The 12,542-nt window shown below is 38.4% G+C and overlaps 1 protein-coding gene across 7 annotated transcripts in view; it reads right to left on the minus strand.

Annotated features, from left to right (window-relative positions):
- The window catches only part of COL25A1 (collagen type XXV alpha 1 chain), a 306,555-nt gene that overhangs the window by 89,275 nt on the left and 204,738 nt on the right, over positions 1 to 12,542 (minus strand). For 6 of the 7 annotated variants that reach the window (XM_030492732.1, XM_030492734.1, XM_030492735.1 and 3 more), the window contains 2 exons: positions 3,033 to 3,104; positions 2,029 to 2,136 (listed from right to left, as the gene is read on the minus strand). In XM_030492732.1, coding sequence (XP_030348592.1) covers positions 2,029 to 2,136; positions 3,033 to 3,104 — 180 coding nt within the window. Of the gene's footprint in view, positions 1 to 2,028; positions 2,137 to 3,032; positions 3,105 to 3,981; positions 4,042 to 12,542 lie in introns of all 7 variants that reach the window. The other variant, XM_030492737.1, reaches the window with a different exon arrangement.

Consider the following 12,542-nt stretch of genomic DNA (forward strand, 5'->3'; position numbering starts at 1 on the left):
TGCATAACACAGTGCAGCTATTTTGTTGTTCAGCTTTTTAGCTGAAAGGCCCATGCAAGCCTTTTAAAGGTACAAAGCTGTCACTACCTCTGGGCTAAATTTTTTACAGCTCTCCTGCTGACTGCACATCACACAGCCATGGAGAAAAAAAACCTTTTGGGGGTCAGGATCATTAACCTGAGGGTACAGGACAGTAGCAAGGAGCAGGATGGTAACAGCAGTCAGCAATCTGGATGGTTTCTGTGTGCTTGTTTGTATCTGATTCTAAAACAGTATTAAGAACTGATTTTCCATAATGCTATAGGGCTTAAGATAGCCAGAGCTTAAAAAACTATAAAAAGAAACTCTCTTTTGCCATCTAAAGTCAAAATCACTACAGAACTATTATAAAATGGAATGACCTCATTGCATAAAATGCATTACTTCCCTGTTATGAGAAACACTAATGTTCCCTTTGCTAAAAAAACACAAAACCCCAAGCAACACACAGTCACATTGTAAGCAGCAACACCAGCTGATTCTGTTAGCCTCTTGTGCTTGAACTATAAAAATGGCACCGCTGCAGTTGGAAATGAGTTCTGGTTTCAGTCTCACCCTCACTACATCAAAGCAGAAGCAACTCTGCTGACTGCAGTCAATTTTACCACACTAAAAGGACAAAACGGAGGCCGAGATGAGGCCCAAAGCCTGACGTGCTGCAGGATGAACAAGAAATGAGTAGGTGCTCAACAATGGAAACGACAGACTTTTAATGTCATTTCATAACCTTGAGCTAGAACTTATAAGGGCAATAGTGGTAAAAACCAAAACAAACAAAGCAACAACATTAACAGTGGCAGCCCTAGAACATTACAGGTCTTAACTGCCAAGCCTTGGTGGGTTTTCACAGGAAATTTTAGCAGGATCTTACTACTATCATCATATTATATTGTATTTGTACTGGTTCAGATGAGGCAACCTGAATAGGGCCAGAAGAGGAGTGTAAGCATTTTCTTTCTTGGTTTTACCTAAAAAGGCCCTGCAGGGAAGTTTTATGCCTTCCTATCCTGGCCCCACATAACAAGCTATGCTTTGTCTTCAGAAAATCCTGTTTCTATTTCCAGTGCTGGTCCTCACCTTGCTAGTTCCTTATGTGTCCTCTCAGCCATAATTTGTATTTATCATGGGTGTGTGTGCAGCTGTGCATGTGGCATTTCAATTGTCATGTCTCTTTCCTGTCTGTTATTCCATTTCTACACTGATGACACAGTGGTATTCATGATAAAAAGAGAGTTACTTCTTTCAAAAGAATAAAAATTCAGGAGCCTACAAAATATAAAACCAAAAACATACTCATATTTTGCTTAAAAAAAAAAAAAAAAAAAAAGGAAAAGTCATTTATTTATGCATCTGTTTAACAAGTGTTTAATCATCAGGTCACAAAGTGCCAAAGGCAGTGGGTTGGATATTGTGCCTAAACCAATTATCAATTATAATGGATTCTGCTGGTTGTTCTAATGAAATATAGGGAATCAGCCACAGACAATGGTACTGTTCTACTTGTGTGAAGGTGGCAGAACCTGACTCCAAACTCCATCATACTTTGGGCAGCATTTAGCAGTTTATGACTTTAATTCCACTATTTTTTAGGCTAAATCATTAGGAAGTGAGAATTCAGGCACTTCCATGCTACAACATCTCAAATTCACCTTTATCTTGAAGTTTTAGAAGCAACATTTACTACTTATAGGAGGGGCATACCCTCCTCATGCAGCTATTAATGCTTACGTTACATCAGTGAGAAACTGAGAAACCTTAGAATGTGTGGGGAACTATTAGGAGAGTGAAGCAAGGAACCTAGGTGTTACTCTTGGCCCTGCGATGAACTTGCTCTTTGTGGGGGGGACTTCAGATACACCATAAATCTGCCTGCGGTTCAGCTTCCATATTATCTTACTTGCCAATCTTACCTCAGAAAGCATCTTTGAAACTGAGCTGGCATATACTTGAGAAGAATTTGGACACCATGAAAGCCACAGACTAACTCACCGGTAAGCCAGGCATCCCACGAGGACCATCTTTGCCGGTATCTCCTGGTGGCCCTCTGGGTCCTGGTGGCCCTGGAGGTCCAGGGGGTCCAGCTTGTCCTTGGTCCCCCTGAATGAACACAAAACTCATCACAAGTTTGCTTTATAGGCACCAACCACATAAAAAGACATTGATTTACCCAGAAGGATCACAAGACAGGCTGGAAGAAGCTGCCACGAGCTGGACAGTGGCTTCTTTACTGCTTATGGCAGAGACTGAACTTTGCCTTGAAGAGCAGAGGGTTGTATCTTTCCAGTGCAATCGGCCACAGAGCAGAACATTCAAATTCTAAACTGCTTGTCCTACCACAGCACATACGCCAAAATTTGGGGTAGCTTTGCAATATTTTACTCATCTAGTTCTCCAGAACAAGAAACTGTTTTCAATAAGCAACTGTTTGCTTCATGATTCACATAATCATAACAAAGCTGAGGTAAGAAAGAAAAGTCATGTGTGAGAATATATAGTTTGCATGGCAATTTTCCAAGCCCATGGATGATGCATAGATAGATTTCAAATATGAGCATGGAAAATAACTGCTTTTTCATGAAGTTGTACATAATTTTTCATTTGTTCTGGGGAGCTGTTTTACAATGACTATTAGCTAACTCTCTTAATGGTTTTTACTTCTAATTTACCTTATTAATTTGTAAAAGCCAATTTCCAAGAGTTGCCAAAACATACTGCTTTCCCCTTTAAAAAAAAGAGACCAAACCATGGTACTTAAGTTATTTAATTTCCAGCATACCACTGCTAACCTCTTGAAAAAGCCAACTGCATCTTAAATATGGATCATTTAGCAAAGCTACCCATAGCCTTCTAATTGTTAATATCATTAACTGTTGCTTCATTCCAAAACATTTGCAAATGAACATCCTGCTATAAGAAGGCATCTGACAAAAAAGTACAGCAAAGAGTAAATTGAATGTACAGAAGAACCAGACTCCAGTGAGATGAAGCACTACCTTAATGAGGCGGCGTTTAATGAGCTGCTGATCAGCTGAGAGAAACCCATGATTGATTTTAGGAAACACCATCTGATCAGGCAGGTGAGGTCAAAGGTTGAAGATCAGAGATGAGAGAATTGAAGAATAGACATCGGAAGGCCCGAGAAAGAAATAAAGACATATTCATTAGATTTGTAATAACTAAAATAATATAAACCGGTGCTTCTGCCTGACAGAAACTGTGCATTTTCTTTTGAAGAAATTTACCTCTAATATACAGGACATACCACTTTATGAATTAATCACGTACAATGAGTTAACTGCATAACTTTTTTCTCCCCAGATTTCCTGTGAGAATTCTTCATATGTATTATTTTTTCATTGCCCAGGCTCTAAAAATCAGCATTTTTATATGCTGTTCTTTCAGCAAAGCTTCTAAAGACAAAGCACCAGTTCAACTTTCAGTCAGATTTTCTAACCAGCATATTGTGCCATGAAGAATGGTGTCATTCTAATAATGGCTGGAGTTCCAGCTTGACCAGATTGCTTCAATCCTTCCTGCTTAATTTGCAAATGCTCTTTGAGAAAATCTGTATGTGCAGATTAAACCTCTGCTATCTAACACAAACAGCTGACTCTACATGTAACGAGTATAGAGTTCACTGACATTTTCCACACTCCTGTATGCCTCAGGGAAGCAGAACTACAGAAAAATCTCATCTGAAAATAAAATACTGATTGAGATCATGGGGAACGTGGATGTTCCCAGGGCTAACACTATGCATAGTTACAGGCATGATCCCATGCTCTGCATCAGGAGTACTTACACCAGTGTAAAGGCAGTAAGGTTTAACTTAGGTCCACCATACGGATTTGTTGGTATTCAATGGTAAAAACAATTTTTTCATGTGCACTTTTATGCTGATACAGAGAGATCTGACTGAACAGGTACATGTCAGCCACAAACCTTGACGGTGAGGATCTGATTACTGTGCAGAGCAGCAACTGTGGGGAAGCCTGGCAGACCCTAGGGACACAGCATAACATGGTACCAAAACAGCACAACACAAGCACCACAGAGACAATTTACTAACAGACAAACAGAACAAACACTATGTTTAGTATACCCTACATTGCTTACTGACAGGAAACAGCTTTTCTGTCATATGGGAAACAGAGTTGGGTTTGCACCACCCTGCAGATGCAGGCTGTTCATTTACAATGAGAATATCAAGAGATTTTAGAAGGAGCAGTCCCACAGAGGTGACTTTCCTTAAAATTACAATAAATTGTTATCATCTTTTGATAGTTGTTATCAGCCAGGAGACGACTGAGCCGTTTTCAAGTAAAATGTGCTACAGCAATTCGAGACCTAAATAGAAAGCCTTAACGCTGGATTGCTGTGGAACTTGACAGCAGTGATGGTAGATTTTGAAGTGCTTTGTATAATTAACATCTTGCTCCTCACGTGTTTAACATATGACATTCAGCACATAAACTGTAGTACATACACAATTATAAACACTGAACAACAATCTACTGCTAGGTCTTGGGTATTCCAGAATGGCCAAGGTCAACATTTTCAAGACATAAAACCAGTGTTTTCATATCCAGTGCAAAATTTCTCCCCTCAAGCATTTTCTGCTATATATGGCTTCTCCTATGCTAGTCTACCAACATGTGCAGAACTTGTACCTTACTGGTTAAAAAAAGAGAGGAGTGTGGTAATCATGGCCTGCTGTGACAATACAAGGGGTGAATTTTGCTCTCAGTTCAACACCTTTCTTGTGCTGCCTTGTAGGGTGTGAATCAGAGCTTCTGATCAAGCTGAAACCTTATAGAGTTGAGCAGTGAACTCCTAAAGAAAGAAATCCCCAGGTCCTCTCCTTGTCTTTAGCATACCACACTGTCTGAAGCAGAGGCTTGTTCAATGCCTTAGAGACATCAGGCTGAGGAACACAGAATAAAATATAGTCTGGTAGCACTAGGCTCTCTACACGCATGCACAGACACATGCCACCTCTATGAGGTGGAGCTGGTGGCACAGCCCCTCCTTCAGGTCTGGAGTGTATGGCTGCAGGGTTGCCGCTTGGCACCTCTGTGAAGGAAAGCTGTGCCTGGCTCTGGCTGGCAGACAAGGTGGCTTTCAGGAAGTCGTGTGTGAAGGCTCTGTTGAGGCAACCCATGTTGCCACAGTGCATGAGCCCTTTGCAGCCTATCTGGCCTGGTGCAGAGGATCACAGGCAACAGCAGTCTGCCAGGTGTCCCAGCTGCAGCAGGTTCTTTTAACATGGCAAATATTAGCTCTATTCATCTCCACATGCATCAGAGAACCTGTGGATCACAAAGACTGCACTGGTCTTTACAGAAAAGGCGGAGTAACTTTTTGATACATGGATGTCCTTTCACTATCACCTTCATCAACTTCGTTCCTGATATATACCCATGACCAGAAAGCTGAGACCCTGTCAGAGGAGCCCATAAAGCCTTCCTGTTTTGATCTAGTGAATAGTGGTATGGCTAACTGCATTGCTTGGTGACCTGAAATCTCATCTTTAGAAACAAATAAAAAGATAACAACCCCAAAAAAGGCTAGAACTCCAAACATTTAAACTCACTCACTCTGAGACAGTACTAAGACTGGAAGGATACACAATTTAGAAAACAGATGTATCAAATTTGCAATTCTCTTATTATGGGATATAAGTTATTAGGATAGTAACTTGCCAGAATCTTTACATCTGTGACTCATTAGCCCTGCTGTGCACATGGTCCATTCCTTTTCTAGATAAAGCTACAATACCCATGTAATGGAAATGAGTACAAACAAGAAACCTACAAAAGAACTAAAATCTAAGCAGCAAGCAATAAATTTTAAAACTCATTTATTTAAAAAAAAAAAAAAGATAAACAGAAAATCTTTTAACAACTTAATTTTTACTCATCAGCCTTTAGGATTACAGCACAGTAATTTTCAATCACCTCTAAAAGCAGCATATTTGCAATTTGACACTTTAAGAAGTGGAAACTCAAAACTCAGTTTTGATTTTTTTTGTCTTGAAAAAGGTAGAGCTGAGAATTAATTAAGAAAGGAGTTTAATTGGAAAATACAGTGGTTTGCCGTGAAAGATTTTGTTTTCCTTGAGATGAAAAAAATTCAAAAGATTTGTGTAGCTCCACACAAAAATATTTACATAAAGCACTTCTCAGTCCAGCCACAGCATTCTCAATGCTTCCCAACGCTGCACAGACAAGTTCAAGAGTAGCTATCAGTACTGCAGTTTCCTGCCTACATAAACAACATATGAGAAAATGGGACGACCCCATTTTTCCATCAGCACTTAGTAACATCTTTCAATTTGTTCCCAAGTAGGACAAAACTTTCTTTCCCTTGACTAAAGCAGTCATAATTTCACACCTTCCGAGATTCACAGGTGAGAGACACGCAATGCCAGCTTGGACCTGAATCATCTCCCCATATGTAAAACACACATATTTGGAGAGAAACAGAAACACAGGAATATTAAATCGAATCCAGCAAAGAAACTATAATGGGTGCATAGTTTTTGGATGTGTGGGAGGCTTTAGAGGGCACTGCATCTTCTGGCATCCATGAAAGATAATGTTGGCACACAATGAGTTTTTAAAAAGGCATAAAAAGAGCTATCCTTCCCACAAAATGAGTTCTCTTCTTTTCCTGTCATTCTGCTATAAATATAACCTCAAATATCCCCTAGATCTGTTTTATTTTTTTCTCTATCTAAAGCTGTTCTCAATAATGGATTCAAAGCTACTCAATTTTCTCTTTATTTGGTTCGATTCTTGAACTGCACATAGGAAGGGCTCTTGTTCTACACCCTGGGAGGCCCTCACAGAATACAAAACACTACAGTGATCAACAGCGACCACTGGCGCACTAAATTCCTCTGCTGACAGCAACTCAAGCTCACCCTGAAATGCTAGCTGGTTACAATTTCCAAACTAGCACATTTGCTGCATGCCTCACTGCAATTTTTGCCCAAATGCCAAGCAAAACATGATGCTTGGAGGAGGGTAACAGGCTTCATAATGCAGTGTCCTGCTTATCTACCTGGAAATGTAGATAAAGCCTACTTGTGCCCATACAATGGCTACGGGGAAAACTGAAAGACGCCAGAACATCATATGATTTTTTCACTTAGAATAAGTAATTCTTGTGTTATATCCATCACGGCCTTTAAAGATGTAATTCCTACTAGCAGTCCTAGATTTTTCACGTACATTCCAGTTTGTGCATTGGTCAACATGAGGTCAATATTATAAGGTCATAATAACCTTGTCATATGGCAAGTATAATAACGTTAAGCAACAGCATTTCTGGTTTTACACTATGCTGCGTACACTCCATTTTTACTATTGCATTTACTTAGTATAGTAAATGTCACAGTCCTCCTTAGGATTTTCCTTCTGACCTGCCAATAAACCCAAGCTGCACAAGCTTACATGTTCCTCTGAAGACATGGTAAATGAGACAGGAATTACCACCTGCTGTTCACTTGCACTTCCTAAGGTTACAGCCAGCTGCTGCTATTTCACATCAAATCACATAGGCTTCTGGCCAGAGTGATCTTGACACTCTTTATGGCTGCTTTACCGCCCCCCAACACCACCTCCAGTTCTAATTAATCCTTCAGACCAAGCGCCAGTCCTGCAGCTAATTATTGTACCTGCCCTGGGGAATACAGTGTTTGGTATCACCCTGTATGGTGCCATGGACTCTCAGCAGGAGCTTTTTTATATAATCCCTTTTATCATAGCTGCCGCTTTCTCCACCAGCAAATCTGCTGACTAAAACAGCACAAGATGACAAGGATCCAGAAATTTCTTTTTGCTTAGGCAATCATTCAGCAAAGAGCTTTAATTTGAATACATTATATAATGATTCAGACTTTGTATTAAAATAATAAAAAATGTAATTTTAAGAACTAGCACAAACAGGTCACTAAAAAAGTGTAGTTTTCTATGATGACCTCAGTATTTTCACAGTAGACTCTATCTGAAATTGCACTCAAAATGAACAAAGCTGGAAAAAGCCAGAACTTTTCTGTTTTGGTCCTACTATTAGATGAATTTTCAGTGAGGCAAGCATCTATGCCACACAACTTAGTTACAAGTTCTGATGAGTGATCACCATCTGACCTACGCAAAATATGTATCACCTTCCTTCCTGAAGGCAAGCCTACTTCTCTCACTGAAACCGGTGGTAGACATCCAGTTAACTTCAAGATGAGTTGGTTCTCCCCAGAACCAAGCTGGTTCTCACAGCAAAAATCTTCTGTCCTGGCTTATGTTTCTCTTCAAATTATATACCCACTGAAGTTAAAAAACGCAGGTAAGTGGTTCAAGCCACTTCTACGATATTCATTAAGACTGCATGAAATATTTTTAAAGAGTTGTTTTCAATCAAATTGGTATAACTCAAGTGTTCAGTATTGCAGCATGACAGCTGCAGTTTGAGATAAAACAACTACATGATATTTTGTCAGTCACAGGACAGGGCTGTAGAAAAAGGAACAGGATGTACAGAGACTTCCTTCCTCACCATTCCTCTGGCACTGCTAAAAAGGGGCAAGATGCAAACCAACTGGTGGTGAGTGAAGACAAGCACCGACTAGCTCTTAAGACAGGAATGACAACATCCTCCTCTTGGGAGCATGTATGTGGCACTCTTTCTAGAGTGTCACAGCTGTTCTGCATTCCCCAGGGGAACCTCAGGAGTTGAACATCAAAGGCATAGCTTGGCCCTAGAGAGTCATCCACAGCCAAAAAACACTCCTGTGAACTCCGAAAGGTGGCACATCTTCCTTTCGTCCGAGTGTCCCATTGCTTCAGATGAAGTTGGCAACCAATACAGTCTGAGTTCTTTCCTAATATCATACAGTTACAGAGCTCCAAGTTACCTTGCTCCAATTTGTTATCCTAGTTTCAGCTTAATGGAAAACAGGGGAGCTACAACAACTTAATACTAGTGAAGCAGAACAGATAATTAGTCGCAGGAATGGAGTAGGTAAATACCCCTGTTGCCTTCTGGCAGATAAGGAAACAAAGTCTCAGAAGTTAAATTAACTGCTCACAGAAAAAATGGTATTAAACCAGATGTCCAGCAGTTTACTCTATGATGCTGCTTTAGTGAACGTTATGTTAACAGAAGGAACCATGAACTTTCTTTTAGTCTTCTTACTGTGTCACACTAAGAGCAGAGTTTGAAACAGTGGTTAGATATAGTTTATAATGTGAACTAGAATTTGCTTTACACAGGACAATTAATAACAGAAGAAACAACAATGTGTGGTCAAGTATGAACTTAAAGTGGTACAGTATTTGCACTATGTATCTGAAGTAACACATAATAAACCAAAAAACTTGTTTTTATACACACATAAGAATATCCCTTAAGGGAATACTACCACTATATCACCACCTCTGCATAGCTTTTGACAGTATATTCATATAAATGAAACCAAAGGGTATTTAATCAGAAAAGAAAAAGCTGTCCCCAGCTAATTTATGCTAATAAAAGTTACCCAGCCCTTCTATTAAGAAAGATAAAATTAATGAGCAGTGTTTATAGAAGAAATTAAGAGAAACTTTCAGAGGATATAATCAAGCATCATCAATTACAGTCCTGTAAGAAATTCACAGAATACGTTTAAATTATGTAAAATTATATTTAATTAAAATAATACTCTGACTATACTTCTATACATTTTAGCTTTAATGAGATGTTGAATAAGGATAAAAATTAGCACTGTCTGGGAACAAAGCTTCCTATTACATCACTGATTCACCTACATTTCCTACAGTTAGCGTTGCCTCCAAAAAATGGGCTCTTGCTTTTGCTGAAGGCAAGAAATCGGCTTGATTTTTATGGTATTTATACTATTTATACTATTTTATACTATTACCTATTTTGTGAAGCAAACCTGTTCCTCTCTAAAAAAATAAAAAAGTGTTAACCTTCAAATGAAATATAATACAAAATAAGATGGCTTTAAAAGATGGTGAAAAGTTAATGATCATGGTTTAATCATCACTCAGTAACTAGTATTATCTGATTATGAATGAGGTACTGATTCTAATGACATGAATATAGGTTTTCTATTTATTGTCAGTAGAAGTGGGAAAAGGCTCAAAATATTTATTACACATTCCATAGAAAACTATTAACTAATAATAGTACACATTTTAAAACTAGAAATTTTAAAATTTTCTTATAAAAAAACAGGTCAAAATTTACTGCTTGGATATCTTTAATTTCCCTTTAACATGGACAGTTTATAGAAGTTGTGTCTACAGTGATACAAGTGAAGCAATACTTCAGTTAGAAAGATAGCTTACATATACAGACATACGCACTTGTATTTAGCTACTTCAGTAAATAGACTGCTTTCAGAACCATTTCTGTCTACATTAGATAATTTTTAAATAGTTTGCCAGCACAGAAGAGCAGAACCTGCAAAATTTCTATTGTAAAACAATGATTTCTCTCTAGTGTGCAGCAACTAAGTAACAAATGTATTAAAATTGAATAGGTAAGGGGAAAAGATTAAATAAAAAAGAGCATCACTGTCTAAACCTCATTGTTTTAACAGTACACAACGCATCTTTTTAATCTTCAAGTCAATAAAGGTTAACAAAATAAACTTCTGAGTACTTTTCTAGAACTTTCTCTTCTGTTGAAGATATTTTAGAGATGTTATCAGTTCTGGGCAGACCCAAATGCTAGGAAAATTTACTTAAACATGCCAAAAGGAGTAATTAATTTTATGGAACTATAGAAGTATGGCTTCTGGGTGGTTTCTCATTGTACCTAGATCAAAACCAATTTCAAGGCAGCTGCTAGCTGATGATTTCTAGACCTGATAAGCAAGGAATCTCTCATGTATCTAAGATAAAGGACAGAAGATATTTACTATGTCAAATACAGAAGGATGAGAACAGAGTGATTAAGACACTCAGTACTAGCTGTTCCTTTCACAGACATTCACCTCTGAAGATCTATTTCCAGTAACCAGGGTACAATCTATACTTGGATAACATATCCTTTGCAATCCTACCATTACAAAATCTTTAAAGGCTTTTTTAAAATTAGGGTGGTTTTCTTTTCAGCAGGATTTAAAAAGCCTAAGGTCTCATCTTTACCTGGACAGCCTCTACATTTTATTTTGATTTATTTTACTAATAAGAAAGCAACTTTCATAAAGAATAAGGGTAATTTTAAAATCTAAGTCATAAAAATTGTTTGGAACAATAAAAATTTTTGTTAAGCTAAATGCTAGTTTCAAACCAATGTGTAAAAATACGAACCCAAAGAAACTTCAGGTTCGTTATCTGTAAAACTTGAATTAGTTTAAAAATGTCTATTGCTTTTGGATATTATATCCAGTCTGTCTGCAAACTTGTGAAATCCAAATGTTGATTCCATCCCACAGTCACTTTCAGGTACAATATTTCTCTAAAATTATATGGTATGGTATTACTTCCAAACCCATTTATTTTACACAGGCAGTGATGGAAAACTATGTGCAAAGGTAACCAGCCACGTTTAAATGGGTTTAGTTTCATTTGGTGCATGATGGGCTTGCACATATAATTTCCATTAATTATATTGTAAACCCCCTGGCACAGCAAGTTGAGCAGATTCACCCTGAAGACAGTCATAAGAAGAGGTAACTGCTGTACCATGAAACATAAAATGGTCAGAGGCTTTGTAATATTTATTACTTGTGAAATCCAAAAGACAAATAGAAGAAGCTGCTGTAGAACACATTCAAACACACATAAAAAAGATAAAGGGAAAACCAACAAGACTAGGCAACTTATCGAAGCTACACCCATACACTTAAAAAAAAGGTACATTACTACAATATGCATTGACTAAACAATTAATGAAGGTTCAGCTAGCCCACAAGGTGCTATTCACCACCTCTTCTTCTCTACTACCAGCCTTATTCAATTATTTTTCTACATTCGGATTCAGAATTCAGTCTCAGCTGCCAGCTGCTGCTGCAGAGTTAACTCTGTGTTGTCCTTAAACATGTATTCCTTAGGTTGTGGGGTTTTTTTGCTTTTTAGCTGCACGTGATTTATCAAAAGCACAATGTAGCCATAACTATGATTTGTATGGCCCAGTACAGATTCTACTGCCCTCCACTATAGGGCGTTGTCTTGTCAAAGTGGGACACAACAGTCTCTGTGTAGCAGATATTCCACTGCAGTTCTTGCACTTGTTCCACCTGCAAGATAACAGTGAACAAACTTGCATGTTCTTATTTGGTATTGCTAACACTTCCAAACCCAGGGACTGAAAACCGCACACTCTTAACCACTTTCTAGTTCTTACTTCTCTCCAATATTTTGCGAAGATTTCTGGGCCAGCAGAGGCCCTGCTACCTTTGCTTTCCCTCCAAAGCTGCCCTCTGCTCTCCCATTTTATGCCACCATGAGAAAAAATCAGCATCATTTTTCCCTTGCGTCTATAACGCTTTA

The sequence above is a fragment of the Strigops habroptila genome, chromosome 7 (assembly GCF_004027225.2).
Source record: "Strigops habroptila isolate Jane chromosome 7, bStrHab1.2.pri, whole genome shotgun sequence".
Taxonomy (NCBI): Eukaryota; Metazoa; Chordata; class Aves; order Psittaciformes; family Psittacidae; genus Strigops; species Strigops habroptila.